Source organism: Pecten maximus, chromosome 6, assembly GCF_902652985.1.
Source record: "Pecten maximus chromosome 6, xPecMax1.1, whole genome shotgun sequence".
In the NCBI taxonomy this organism is placed as follows: domain Eukaryota; kingdom Metazoa; phylum Mollusca; class Bivalvia; order Pectinida; family Pectinidae; genus Pecten; species Pecten maximus.
Genome location: NC_047020.1, coordinates 47312488 through 47329015, shown reverse-complemented (window position 1 = coordinate 47329015; position 16528 = coordinate 47312488). Strand labels below are relative to the sequence as shown.

At 34.7% G+C, this 16528-nt stretch overlaps 1 protein-coding gene across 1 annotated transcript; it reads left to right on the top strand.

The window, feature by feature from the left end:
* Positions 1-278: 278 nt before the first annotated feature.
* LOC117330229 lies at positions 279-13824 on the top strand (the record flags this gene model as incomplete). The annotated part of the gene is made up of 2 exons (XM_033888451.1): positions 279-434; positions 13135-13824. Coding segments are annotated over 2 exons (846 nt in total), but the record flags the coding sequence as incomplete, so codon positions are not given.
* Positions 13825-16528: the final 2704 nt, after the last annotated feature.

Genomic DNA, 16528 nt, shown 5'->3' with positions numbered 1-16528 from the left:
GAAAAATCTCTTCACGCCTGAGTGCATGCAGGGTTTTGTACTCGCCCAAATAAGTGTACATTACTAGAAGTTGGGTTATTGCGGGCCAGCTTGACGCCAGTTACTAGCACAGCAAGATTTCCAGCTAAACACACTGTTTGTAATGTAACGGCAGAATGCCAACCAACCAACGTTACTGCTGCATATGCAGCAACCATTCTAGTAAATGGGACGGTGACAGAAAAATCAAGTTACACAGATTTCCATCCGACTTGAAACTATATGGATTATGGATATAGATATGGATACAGCGATGCCGATTGGTGCGAAAAGACTTTAACTTCAAAAGTTACGACAGTACGAGGATTTGTTCGGATCATTTTGTGGGGAAATCGGCGCCAACTCATAAGCACACTGTACCATCGCTGTTTCCGACCAAGACTTTTCAAACTTCGGTAAGTTTTATAGCGTGTTAATGGCTAGATAGATGGGTATCAAACATTGATATTTTATGGCTTCACATTACTTCTACTTCGTTTTTTTTTCGAAAAAGTCGTGTGTGTTATTAACTTAATAACGCAATAAAACACAAATTCAAACTTAACAAATTTAAATCTGATTGACAAAGTTGTCAGAGGAGATGCAAAATAAACTCCATAATGTATGCCTAATTGACAATATCTTTCAATGGCCATGTCTTCATTCTATTTTATTCTTTCATAGCAATGGATTCACATTTTGCATTAATATAATTCTGTTCAGCACTGTTTGTCAGTTATATAACTTCATAGATTGCCTTTTAACAAATATTGTAGAAGGACACAAAAATACATATATTCTAAAACTTAAATCAAAATGTTTTTAAAAGATTTAATTCACTAAACAATCTTGAAAACTATAATTTTGAGCTGAGTTCCCATCATATAATTATTTCGTATGTAGATTTGTTTATTTGTATTTATTTCTTGCTTTTGACGAAATATCCTTCATCTCAGACTCTATATAATCTAAATAGTTTCATCTTAACTTACATTGTAGATATTCTTATTTAAATATCAATCGTGTCACATTCCTTTCTACAGTATCACAAATTATATCTTTAATTTTCAATTTATTTGAAATAGTTTGTCAATTGAGATAATTTGAGGTGGACTGGCATTACAACCATTTGAAAAAAAAATGTGAATCAGTTTTGCAAAAGGAAAAGGTATTTTTAAATTTAAATCTAAATTCCAGAGTATTTGCATATCTAGTTATATTGATTTTCCTCTTTACTATGTTAATGAGGGATCATAGTGAGTTATCTGCCCTTGTCGCCGCTAGAGGCGCTTATCTCAACTTGGTAGAATTATTATGCAAGATGGCGTCACGATATGGGTCATTAACGCTCAATGAATTGCGAACGGAGCTGAAGAAACGAAGTGCAAAATCATCGGGAAGGAAAAAGGAACTCATTGAAAGGTACTGATGTTTTTGCTAACTGTATTTAAATGCACACAAAATGGAATAATATGTTACATATCAACAACTGAACATGATTTTTTTTCAACGATGAACGTGCTTATATCGCGAGATCGAACCCCTTTTATCGATGAAAACATTTGAGTATGTGTAGTTGTACACCCACTATCACCAATGTCCCATTGGTATACGTGATTGAATATGCGTGAGACAGCTGGCTTTGAAACACGTACGACTACTTTCACTGAAACAAATTCGCAAACTATTTTAAACACCAGCGCCAAAATAAAACGTACTGTCGGGGAACGGGTCCTCATGGGGTCTAGCCCGAATAAATATAACATCCGTCGGTCTGGTCAAACGGTCAGAATCTTATGGACTATATCGATAACCCTATATATGCACAGTATTCTGTAGTCCTACAATACATTGAAATTGATCGAACTCGTTGGTAGAATGATCGTACCTACCTCTGAATCTGCTCCGATATATATGCTGCTGTATGTCCACCAGGGACTTTTTAATTTTTAATTTTTTAACTGATCATGATGTCCCTGTACCCTGCTTTGTAATTTAAAATGTCACTCTAGTTAAATATAGTTGTTGTGTAAGACCATATATTATAATGTTAACTTACAGGATACATATACATGTGACAATAATAGTTTCAATATTACAGCTGCATTTGACTAATATGTGAATTTGTTGAAATTTCAGATTAGAATCTTATGACAGAAACTCCAACTTTGGCAGAGATGAATGTGACACTCAGACAAAGGAGTATGATATGACCTTACCTGCAGTCAGTGGATATGTGGACATTCATTCTGAAAAGAAATTGGCTTGTGTGGATGAAGTGAAAGTATCATTATTTTTAAGACAGTTTGATAAAGTTCTGGAGGATAAGTCAATTCAGCTATACAAAGAGAAGTACTTGTGTCATTTGCGTATTTGTTCTACTGACAGCTATGATTTTGTAAAGAGTCTGTGTAGGGCAGAAATGAAAAAGTCTGTGAAGTATTCTGTTGATGTGGCACTCACAAAAGATGGACATATTCATGAGACCCAGTGTGAATGTGCTGCAGGAATGGGACCATATGCACACTGCAAGCATGTGTGTGCTGTGTTGTATGCATGTGTGATGTTTGGCAAGACAAAGACAGTTTTAGTCGAGGAAACGTGCACACAAAAGTTACAAACTTTTCACCAGGCAAAGAGATATTGTGGATCTCCTTTGAAAGCAAGGAACATCAATATGGCTGGTGCAGATGAACTGACAAACACAAAGTTTGATCCAAGACCCGAACAATTCAGGAGAATGCCAGGTTACCAGTCATATTTCCGTAATATATGTTTGAACTTTAAGGGAATTTCCACCATGCCAATCTTTCAGACTTTTCAGCCAGCCAACAGTTTTGCAGTGGCCCATGACCACGACTATTTAGAGGAAACCCCAGAGGATTTGTTTTTGCAAGAGATAGGTGTGCGCAACATCAGTGAGAAAGAAAGAAACTATATTGAACAATCAACGCGTGGACAATCACAAAACAAAATGTGGCAGGAAGAACGACTGAAGCGGGTACAGTCATCCAATTTTGGACGAATAATGTAAAGCCACTGAACGGACAGATTTCAAGAGTCTGGCAGCTTCCCTCATGTCGTCTAAGAAAATCAAGTCTGAGGCAATAACTCATGGACTTAAGTTTGAACAAGAAGCCATTAGGAAGTACGAGACAGTAGCCAAATGTGAAGTGAAAGAGTGTGGCATATTTGTTTCAACAGCCCATTCGTACCTTGGTGCTTCACCAGATGGCATTGTAGATGGCAGTTTATTGTGCGAAGTTAAATGTCCCTTCACTGCAAAAAAACAGTCCGATTACCAAGGATTCAGTAACTTATCTTAAGTTTGAAAATGGAGATGTGTTTTTGGACAGGAACCATGGGTACTTTTACCAAGTTCAAGGACAGCTTTTCTGCACTGGACGTCTGTACTGTGACTTTATTGTATACACACTAGTGGATATGAAAGTGATCAGAATACAACGTGATGATAACTTCATAGCTGAAATGTTGAACAAACTGGAGTTGTTTTACAACAAATACTTTGAACCTGCTCTCTTGGACAAGATGTACTACAAGTGCTATTATTAGCTTACATAAATTTGAGAATTCAAATCAGTCAAATTTTGTAACAATATGCAATAATTATGAAAAATACATGAAAACAGATCTAGATATATGCATGTATATAGAGCTCATGATGGGCATTTGTTATGTACCTATTTATGATTTAGTACATGCATGTATACAAATGTTGTGTTTGTAGATCTGGTGTACCAGTGGGGGTAAAAAGGTAGAAATACATATGCATTACTTTTGGTAGAAGTAATTTTAGGCATTGCATGATTTTGATATTGAAAATGAGAAATATATATACATTAGCAAAATAAATATTTCACTTACAAGATATTTGTGTTTGTCAAATCATATGTCAATTTTAATAATTTAAACCAAAATAATGTATACATGTGTTTCATGTTTTCCTATAGCTATATATATCTACCAGGATTTTCCCTGCCTACCACAGAGTTTTATTGTCAATAGATCGTGAACCAGAAAGTTTTAATTTGAGACGCATGGTACAAATTATCTCAAAAATAAGTAAAATGTTTAGCTTTCAGTACCTAGTTATCTATAAGTACCCTGAAAAACTCATGAGACACAAGTATAATTTGTTTTGGACTTATCATTTGATTATCTGATTATATCATGTTGCTCCAGGATTCAGAAAATCATACACAGAGACGAATCATTCATTGAATTGATGCTTCATTTTCCTGAATGATTACAATTATTTGTCCACTCCTTACATTATATGATGGGGTCAGACTGGCCAGTGTCCAATCTCCAGCGGTTAACTAAGGTGTACAGACTCCTGATCATCACATTATATATATTTATACCAAAATCACCTTCCACATGGGGAGTTGCCAGAAATATATATACTGGCGTTTTTTTCTGGTTATTCCGGCTTGCATTGCCTCATGATCAACCTCCAAAACCTAGCACATACTAGGGCTATTAATACTTTCTTAAAACATACAAAAGTATACTACACTAAACTTTTTAAGTTAATATCTCTTCATATCCTCAAAAAACAATGAAAGAAACAAAATAAATACATATTGTATTTTAATGGAGAGTAATCTGATATTTTACAGATACAAATTATAAACAATACAAATTATAAATAATCATTTATGTATGAACTGGGAGTACAGGTACAGTCAGTACACTTATACGTTCCAATGTGACTATATATATACGTAAAGTAGCATAACATTTCACATGAATTATTACTTTTGAACACAATTTTGACACTCAGTCAAAGATGTAACAAATCAGGTGTGCTTTACAGCTATATCAACTGGAATCAGGCATTTTCGGGTACAATGCATTTTCTGAAATTACATAACATTGCACAGACGAAAACTATTTCTGATGATAGCTTAGTCTCTGTTGCCGACATTGGTTCAACTAACACTTTGTAAGTTTTCATTAAACCAATTAACCTTTCAATATGAACTCTTTTACTCGCTATTTTTCTATCTCTAATGACAATTTCACCAGACATCCTGTTTTTCTTCCTGAAGAATGTTGGTATATTTACAGTCACGTCTCTAGGAGCAAACAGGTCCTGGACACTAAAACCTTTGTCTGCCATTACACTATCTTTAGGATCACATATATTGACCAAGTTTGACCTTTCAACTATCTGTCGATCACTGGTACAGCCGGCATAAACTTCAGACACATATGAAATAAGTCCACCCGGTGTTGCACCTATCAATGCTTTCACTGTGTTCCGGTTTTTATAAGTGGAGAAGGTGGCCTGTTGATACTTGGGATTTGAAGGCTTTTTAACAGGGCATTCTGTTCCATCAACGATCACTCGAGTATTCGGAAATTGGGATTTAAATCCAGATGGCGAGAAATAGCGTACTAACTCTTTGGGTGGCCAAATTTCCAATTCCTTCCACTGGTTATACATGAATATAATCCAGGTGAAAACTATATTAGACACCGAACGTTCTGATACTCTGAACATCCTAGCAAGTTCAAAATTTGGTGTATGTCTACGCATCTTCATCAGAACCATAAAAAACTGATCAACCACACTGATACTAACAACATTATGATACACATACTGTAAACAAAATGCTGTAGGTCCTAATGTACTCAGAACAAAGTAAAATTTAACTACACTCTCCAAGCCTGTATAGTAGTGTATTCCTGCATCATCATGTTTGAATTCCTCGAAACTGAATGGTGGTTGCTTTGGGGTTTGTGTGCAGGAATCAACTCTTGAAATTTCTCTTTCCTCTGGATCATGTGGACATTCATCAATTGTGATACTGGAATCATGATCATCTCCAACAGTCTCAAAATTTGCAACATGCACATTTCCATCATTACAATCAACATCCATGTTGAGTTCTGCATCCTCATTTAACAAAATGTTACTGGACATATCAATATTGCTTGAATTTGTTAGATCTTTGAGTAACTGTCTTTTTGTCTGTCGGTTTTTCCTGGCTTGATGATCAGGTGTCGATATACTGGTCCATGCAAATATGCTTGGGACAGCCGTTTTCTTCAGCCTTCGAACTGCAGCAGGGGTACCTGAATGAAACAAATATTTTCTGTCAACTAATTATGCAATTTTTATAACGCCAGTTACTGATAAGATTACATTAATGTATATAAAGAGTGTTGTAAATGTTATTGCATCTTATCTGCTACAGACCCGAGTACGTTCGCTGTTCCGTCTTAAACGCAAACGCTACGGAAATGCTACGGTAATGCTACGGAAGTGCTACGGAAATGGTACGGTAATGCTACGGAAATGGTACGGAAATGTAACGGTAATGCTACGGAAATGGTACGGAAATGGTACGGTAATGCTACGGAAATGCTACGGTTGACGCTCACAAATAATCGACCGTTTCTGAATAAATTATCTGGTTCTTAGAAAAAGCGGATCCTAGACGAAGCGAACTCGTAGAAACGACAGTGAAAGGTGTCTGATGGAGTGAATGTTGTATCGGGAAGTGGAAGAACGTTTTATCAAACTGTACTACTATAGAAAACCTCAGTTTGCGAGAATTTGTACAACTTTTAGAAACCGGAAATATTAAGGTCATAATTTATTATTCTCGGCCACAAAAGACGATAGTATTTAATTTTAAAATAAAATCACTCTCTACACTAGCGCTGCGGTCGCGTATGTGTTGTCTCTGTGTGTCCGAACTTTATCGTTTTGTTTTTATGTATTTATCTATATTTTCACTGCATTTATTCACCGGATTTGTACTGATAAACCCTAAGGTTTAAGTAATAAACTAATTGAATAGTAAAACTTGTATCAAAGTGTTAATTTAGGTACAGGTAAACAGATCAAGAATTCTGAACACAGATTGACCAGGCTATGAATAGACCCGCCTAGGGCTAATTGTAAAAAGGAGAAACTGACCAGGTGTGGTTATGACTTACACACCTGAGCCCGGTGACTCCTAATCAAGTGTATATCCATGGCCATCAGGTGAAGTTGATGGTGGTGGGGAGGGGGGATTAGTACCCATGGCAACAAGTAAGGGGGACAATTAAGTCAAGTACATGTACATGCCTGGCAAATCTATATATAGCAATCACTGGTAATATTAATGGTGTGTAAGCATTGACGATTTGTTTAAAAGTCTGATGTCGGATCAGAGGAAATTCTGGCTGGGATAAAAACTAAAAACAAAACATCAATAATTATATACTTAAGACTATACAATGTACATGTGCAATCAGATACGTGTATATCACCAGAGACATATATATGTCTCTGATATCACACGTCTGCAATGGAGCAGACTCTGTATGTTTACGTGATAATGGATAACACTCTGAAAATATTTATTAATGGACTACAACTACAGTTGAGTGACAATCAGTTAACCTTTGCACCCTAGGAGAAGTGAGGAGTGCACGAGATTTAAGGTACTGAAGTAAACGTATAATTAGTGCACAATAGGTTTTTTTTAAACTTATTATCACAAAGGACATAACCCGGTAATACTTTGATTCAATATATAAAGACTTCAACAGTGTAGAGTGAAGAATCTACTTTTGAAATCAATTTTGATGCTGTTTGCGATCATTTTAATCATTTACATGCTTCTATTACAATGCATCAGTTTGTGTCAGAGGCCTAATAATGGCTGACTCAGGTGTACATATACTTCATGTAAATATTTTGTCAGACAAAATATTAATATTTTAAATTTTAATTGAATGTTAATTTACTAAAGTTTCTTTTACATTGTTATTCTCAACTTGAAAGGCTTTTTACAGTACAAGTCATCTATATGATATTATACATTGTATGTTCTGTCGACAGATCTTGAGACATGTACATGTCCAGACCACATGTACATTACATTGAAGCCAAACATCTATGAAAGGCCTGTTGCCAATGGCCAACTGGGCGCAATATGCAACCCCACAGCCTTGAGGACATGCATCCTATCACACTTTACCTGTAAGATGCCGATCAGTCTAGCTCTTTTATGTCTGGCACGTGGTATACCTGGCCAGGTGACCTGTCCCCAATTAACCCCCGGGGTCCAATTATGGCTTATTCTCACTTAGCCAACATACCGAAATTAACCTGTATTACCTGGCCAACATATCAAATTTTACACCTGAGTGAGTTTAAACTATAGCAGTAGCCTGTTCTTACTTTCATGAAAGAAAATATGAAAATGTCAAGTTGAATATGACTTATACAATAATGATTAAAATTAATTTATAGAGGCTACTTATAACAAATCTTAGATATTCACAGTAAAAATCGAAATTTATTAAGTTTACATATATCATGAAACCATCACCATCTCAAGAGTTTAGATTACAAATGTATGCTTTTTATAATAGAAGTATTAACAAGTGTCTTGTATGACTGTTATTTAAATCTGTGTATATGTATGAGGATGTGTGTGTTATTATTATTATTTTTTTTTTATTTTTTTTTTACAAAATAACAATTTTAGAAAAGACACCAAAGCAAATATTTTTTGTGCATACCAATAATTATAAAATTCTATCAAACTAGCAGCGGATGTGTTTCTTAATGAAGTAAAGCAACGTTGCCACGAAGAAAAGTTTTTGCTATTCCAACTTTGACGATGATGTTAGTGTGATGATACAAAAAAACATCTGTATAATATCAGTCCTTAAACTACGAGATTCAAATGATTCACCCTCTCTTTTACATCTTTTACATGTTTTAAATCAAAATTAAACGATCATAGTCTATATTACATGTTTTGTACACAATTCAACCTACCTAGTCTGGTATGTAGGCATTAATACATATATTTTTATTCAAATCTTTACATAGCCTGCTTGATCGAACTTGTACAGGATAATTTAACTTTTTAGTTCCACATCTTTTTTTGACTAGGTCGAGTAGCTCAACCCTGCTTTATCCCTGTAAATTCTGGATTATTGTAAGAAATTGTAATGTTCTTAAAAGAGTCCTAATTGATTAAAACTACGTTTGTCATATTCCTGACAATTTTTTAACGTCTCACTTGAGAGATTTATGTCGGACGAAGATTTGTTTTCAGAATTAAGTCTCTTTTTTATTGTTCATAACAAGACTAACTTGATTATCTGGATGATTTCTATTTAGGACATCAGTTCTATTTCACATGTGTATGCACTTTATATACCGTATTTGCTCTTACTTTGTAATTAATTTACTCTTGTTATACTTTATCAGATACATACATATATATCACATATGATCCGAAGATATAGATTTGAATTTCCTGTCGTAGTTTTACCGAGAGAAATATATATCACATTTATACGGTCTCTGATTTTATCATGTGTTATCAATTTTGTGATTAGACCTTTGGGTTTTAAAACTGAAATAAATAATGAATAACTCCGTAGATCACGATGACATTCTCATTAATGTTGGAAGTCAAGTTTTATGAAGCAGTCTATAGCCTTACCTGTAGGTCATAATTATCTCTTATTGTTCTACCTTTCACATCTAGTATCACTTGGTCCACAGAATACCGTACCTTTAGTTGACAAGTGTACAACATGCTGTGTTGTTTGTATCATCGCTGACAATTAAGTCTAACTACCCTAGTTTACCTGTGTGATACTGTCTGGACCATTTGTACCCTATACATGTAGCCTGACCAGTGCATATTACATGGAACTGTTTTAAAGGTTTGACTATAGCACAGTAAAGGAAATATTGTTTATTTGACACGATCTTCATCTTCGTTTCCATCGTAATGCGTCGACTACTATACTAGGATCCGCCATTTTTTTATCACACTAAGATCGATGGACCATGTGACTTGACTTGTTTTTTGTGAGAGTGTTATTTTTTCTAAACAAAGATACAGAAAGATGTATAACCATATATAACATTCTCACCTCCTTATTAAATTATTTGCTGTCGCTACTATGCTTTAGTGACGTTCGGTAAGTATATTTAACTAAATTTCGTTTCGATAAAAAATACACTCCGCAAAATTTTCTACCGAACGGTTATGAGACGGTCAGCGAGTGAAAATAGGTAAACGCAAATGCTACGGTAATGCTACGGTAAGTAGACGCAAACGCTACGGAAATGGTACGGAAATGGTACGGTAATGCTACGGAAGTGCTACGGAAATGGTACGGTAATGCTACGGTAGTGATACGGAAATGGTACGGAAGTAATTCGGTAATGCTACGGAAGTGCTACGGAAACGCTACGCTTAAATCGGAACTGCGAACGTACACGGGTCTGTACCACAAACTTACTTAGTATTGTAACTTACATAACAAATTCTAGTAATTGTTTGTGAAAACCACGAAGCTTCATGATTTCAGGGAATTACAACCACATAATCATTATCTAGCCATGTGTAGCGATTACTGGAAAAAAATGGTTATTTTTTAATTCCTATCACTACAATATACACGTGTCTAAAACGAAGGGGGAGACATTTTCCACGTTCATATATGCATAAAAACGATCTTTGCTCTGCATGATATGGTTCAATGCCATGCATAAAGCAGTTTGCAGCTGTGTATCACCATTTAAACGAGACTTTTCGATGCATAAGTAAAGTTTCATATTCTTCTCTATTATTCTGATCGTGAAAACAATGATTATATTAATTTTTAGCCTTACCGTGATATGTAAGGGACACGTAGTCATCGTCAGAAAAATGGTTCTTGCAGACATAGCTGTATTTTGGTGGACACCATTTTTTAAACTTGGTCTCTCCCCTCCGGATAGCGTGGATTCATTGATCTCTCCTTTGCTTATTTAAAGGGATAATGTGGTCGCCCGTCTCATCGCATTCCGGAACTGCGAAAATTGTATTTGGCATGATGACTCATACGTTTGTTTACATATACGCTTCGCTGACCTGGTTCATTTTACTTGGCGTCGCGTTAACCGGAAACCAACTTGAGTGAAGCGTCCTCTATGATACCACTTAGGGGCGATAACTCACTACGATTTATCATTGTTTCTGCTACTGACAATTTTAATCTCCAAAAACATCTATTCAGGGCTTGCTTGATATTGTAAGAAATAAAAATGCTGACAAGCATATGTATTATTAACTCAAAATAAAAACTAGCAAAATCAATTTTCATTGGTTTTGTTTGTTGAAATCTGATTTTAACCTGAAGTGTTATATAATTTAATTTGTTATGTTTTTTTTGCAAACTATGAATAGTTCTCATATGTGTATTTATTATAATTAAAAATACCTCAATGCTATATATTTACCATATATGGTTATGAATGCATATAAATTAATAAAATTGCTTAGTGTCAATATTGGTTATATTGTTCTCGAAATATATAATGTTAGGCCGAGATAAATCAGTTGCATAAATATGGCAAACAATTCACTAGTTGACCAGATAATAAAAGGAATGTCCAGATGGCCTCTTATACAAATTGCAGAGGAAAAAGATTAATTATTAAAGTATATATTTTATTGATTTGTTTGATTGGAAGCTGTTTCAGACTTTAACAATTTCAAAGTCATGGGGGCAATAAGACCACAAGTTACTGTATCATTTATATTAAAACTTTAATTCAGCTTATGTGAAAAGAAGCCATAACAGCCAGCTTCATTGGTACAACTAAACAAGGACACACCCCTCTGAGTTAATTAGGGTCAGGTGTTCTGACCAACACAACTGGTGACTGGTATTACGTAATCATCCTTTGTTAAGTTCTTGAGTGGTGTCATAAGGTTGTGGTGGGGTTACTGGTAGCATGGTAGTTTTGTGGTCAACAATTGCAATACCCTTGTCTGTCACACATGACTACAGGTAAAACTATTCCATACCTGGAAGGCCAAACAAAATTATAGTTGTGTTTCTTAATACATTTTGGCTCTCTAAAATATGGTATATAGGAAAACATTTTTATGCATTTTCTTTTTAGTTCAATCTACTTTTTAAACCAAAGCCTTTATCTTTTATTTGAATGTAATCCATATGTTCTATGATAGAATATATATCAATATATAACAATACTTAGATGCAATCCAGTCTCTTTATGGACATAAATATGAGCAAGTGTCCTTATATGTAATGTCTGGACCAGAAAATGGATATCGATGGCAATTATTTAGAGATAGTCACCGATTTAGAATTCAAAATGTTAATCATAAGATAAGGCAAACCGAACAAATAGGGATGGTTGGGAAATAGGAAAAACAATTTTATTTTTATTTTGCCTAATTAACCTAAAGGTAACTGAGGCTGTAATAGTAAGCTTAATGGATGGACCCCCTAGCTAGGGTTAGTTGGGACAGGTTTTCTGACTGAGAAACCTGGCAAATGCTAATCATCAATATAAGGTACTTTTGTCTCTAGATCTATGCTTTGACACGATACATTTTTTCATTGAACATTTTAATTTTGGTCGCAGATAATACCATTCATGTTAATTCAGTGTTAATTGTTGTTATAAAATAAAACATACCAAATCCCTATGAAATATCTACTAGCAATATCAATTACTTACACATTATATATGGTTTGGTGCTTTGCGTAAAATGTTGTTGTTCAGAGACCGCTTAGTTTTTGACAGATAACCTTCAAACTCAATATTCTTAATCACCATGACATGAAGTTGTGTTTTCCTGAATGTTTGATCAGACAATATTTAAGAGTAATGGTCATTTTTTGTGTTATTTTGGTACTTATAGATCGAAAATGTATAATACAGGTTTAATTGTCGTTTCTGAGTAACAGTATTGCAAAATATGGTCATTCAGCAGAAATTACATCAAGTTGTGTTTTCCTAATGACAATGATACTTCCTATAGATTTACGGCCTTTTGTATTAATTAACTTTGTTTTTGCTGTAATTCTGCTCAATCTTGGTGGAATGGACTAAAGCTTTATATATTAATTATAATATATACATTTTTTGCATATATAGGTTGGTGGTTTTTTTCTGGGTATTACTGATAGAAGATGTTTATTAAACAAAAATAAACCAAATTATAACTATCTCCATCTTCACCCATGCGTGAGAAAACACATTATCTTGTGTCTATCGATCATGTCATTATTGCAGACTTTTTGTCATATTTTCAGGATTTGGACTGTAGTATTGAGGCATGTTCAGCTATTGTGAACACACCAGTTCCAGAAGTTCATGAAACAACACAAATCCGCCTGACAGAGGATGAAGCTATAGAAACATGTGCACCAAATGAATTGCTGGATTTGGAACTTTCACGCGGGAGTGATGACTTTGTTAGTGAAAGCGTTTCATTTGATGCTAATTCAAGAAGACTTGATAATTCATTACTCTTTAATGATTACTGTGGCAATGTTCTGGGATCCCATATTTCTAGTTCTCGGAACCAATCTTCCCAAACGTCGGCATGTGCTGTAAGTGTTTCCACTCAGACAGATTCTGCACATATAGTATCAGCTCAAGTGGGAACACAAACCTCAACGAAAACATATAACAGTGTTGGAACACAAGTTGACAGACCAACCCTCACATATGAGGATGTGAAACGATCCAATGAGGATATTATGTTTTATACTGGGATTCCAGATGCAGATTCCTTTGAAGCCTTGTTCGACGAGTTTAAGGATGACCCTCAACTTAAGGGAAACAAAGTTAGTGGGAGACCTAGTGCATTACGTTTGATAGACGAATTTTTCCTAGTTTTGATGAGGTTAAGGTTAGGTCTTGTTTTAGAGGATTTGGCCTATCGCTTCAAGACCTCAACATCATCATGTAGTAGGATTTTCAATAAATGGATTACTTGAATGTTCAGCTTTCCTTTCTGATTGAGTGGCAGGACCGAAAGAAAATTGATTTCATTCAAGTCAAAGTACCCAAATTGCCGTGTCATCATAGACTGTACCGAGATCAGAACAGAAACCGAGCTCTTTACAGCTGAGATCAATGCTTTACAGTGACTACAAGTCCCATATGACTTACAAATCATTGGTGGGAATAAGTCCTAACGGTGTGGTAACTTTTGTGTCAGACATGTATAATGGTAGCATATCGGACAAACAGATAACCAAACTAAGTGGCCTAGTAGACTTGTGTGAGTGTGGTGATGCCATTATGGCAGATAAAAGTTTCTTAATCTCTGATCTCACAACACCAAAAGGAGTGCAATTGATTATTCCGCCATTCAAAAAGAAAAGGAAACAACTGACAAGACGTGAAGTGCAGGAAACAAGACAAATAGCAAATTTAAGGATTCATGTTGAAAGGCAAATGGAGAGGATAAAAAACTTTAGAATATTACAGACAAATATTCCAATTACAATGGCACCACAAGCTTCAACCATTTGGAAAGTTTGCGTGAAACTGACTAACCTTCAACCACCGCTGATTAAAAAGAAATGAGACTCATGTTATATCAATCTGTGAATTTTATTTGACATTTCTACAATGCAGTACTAGCTCATGATCATTATATTAATAGTCATTATTAAAATATATTGGATGTTATTGAGACTACTCTTTACTTATGAAGGCATATGGCATTTAAAACTACCAGCATATATATATATTGTATTAAAAGGAATATTCTGCACAATTTCTGACTTTGTGTATTGTAGTACATGTACATATATATATGTTTTGTGTAAATTTCATACAATTTACATTTTGAGTAGCATATACATATATATATACAAGCTTTAGAGTAGAACAACATGATGTACATGTAATCATATATATGACTTTAAATTAGAAATACATGTTGATTGTTGGTTTTAACTAGCAATAATTATATAACTATTTCATATTTTCACACTTTTGGTGTGCCCTTTTATTTCTATTCAGTAAATTTATTTTAAAGGAAGACCTAGCATACAAAAGTCTGTATACAGTGTACTATGTATGGTGGTTGATTGAGTAAAAAGTATATAAAGGTAAAGTTTCACCACTCTATTTGGTTATTTTCATTTTGTCTGCCATGTTACAGAGCAGTTAGACAAGTAGTTTTTTAAGGCCTATATAAACATATATATATATACATATGGTAAACATGTATATTTGGAGCTGCAAAGGGAATGAATAAATTCAATTTTGATTTAGAAAGTGATTTATTTTTTATTATGTGACGGTGTGTACTACTAGTGTGTACTATTTATATAATGCGACAATTGTGAAATTTCAATAAAATCAAGGAAGATTTTGAACTCAAACATTCAATCTCTTATCTTTTTCATGTCATATATTAAAAAGTATGTGCGCAATGTTATATTATTGTATACATAGTTTCAATTTGAATTGTCATTTTTTTCAAAAATGAATGTTCATAAATGCTTCATTTTCGAACAATATATTATATCTAGAACAAGAAGAAAATTGTTTCAGTAATGAGATCATGATCACTTATGGGAAATATCTTGCCCATATATATATACATTGATAAAAATTCTACTGCTGACTGGTATAGAAGTATATTCATGAAAACATTTTAAACTGTATGCAAATACCTATTTATAAAGGCAACTTAATTGTCAAATGTCAATACATGCACTTTTAATATCCATGGCATTTTGCAAAATTTTATACATTTTGCATACAGAGTTCAGTGTCACCATACTAGCTTATGGATCCAGGACAAAATCAGGGAATTGTACGAATTTCAGTATAATGTGACTGTCTACGGGTACAGAGCCAAGCCTCTTTTCACACGCTGAGAAAAAATCTCTGGTATCACATTTTGTAAATAAAACTTGGCAAGCTTAGACACCATGTTCAAACAGAACTGCTCATCATATTGGATCCTTTCCACTGTCCATCCATTCATAGTCCAGACAAGGAAGTCACACCACTTTCTGTTTGTAATCAGCATCTGTCCTTGCACTTGGTAGTAGTATCTATGACTTTGTTTCAATTTCAATGTATCACAGGAATGATCAAAGTAGCAGAAAAAATCTGGATCCAACGCACATTGAGATGGGTGCTTAAATTTCCACTTTTCTGGAGCTGGACATTTGATCTGCAACACACCATAATCATCACAATCACATTTTGTAGAGTTTACCAACCCGTCTGGACTTGCTCCAAGGTGGGGGTACTTTGGATTAACAATCAATCCACATGTTTTGATACACAAACCATCACCCTTCACAGCATTTGCATACATCCTTCGTGCAGCAGGTTCATGTTTGATTCCCCAATCACAATATTTACTTTGGAAGTCCCTGTAACCTAAAATGTTCCTTAAAGTACTTTCCGGTTTTGTGTCAGCTTTACACTTGCACACTGTACCAAAATTAGATGACGTTATGCGCTCTCTGCAAGCTTCATGCCACATATCATTTTGGCTTTGTCCATTTGTGAATTTTTCAATTCTGTCTGCATTTTCCACTGTCAATTTCAATCCAGTAAATCTGTCCTCAAAATCCATACGGTCGTGATACAGGTAAGGAACATCGTGTAGTTTTGGGATTTCCTCTGGTGGTTCATCAGATCCCTCGCCGAAAAATGTCAACCATC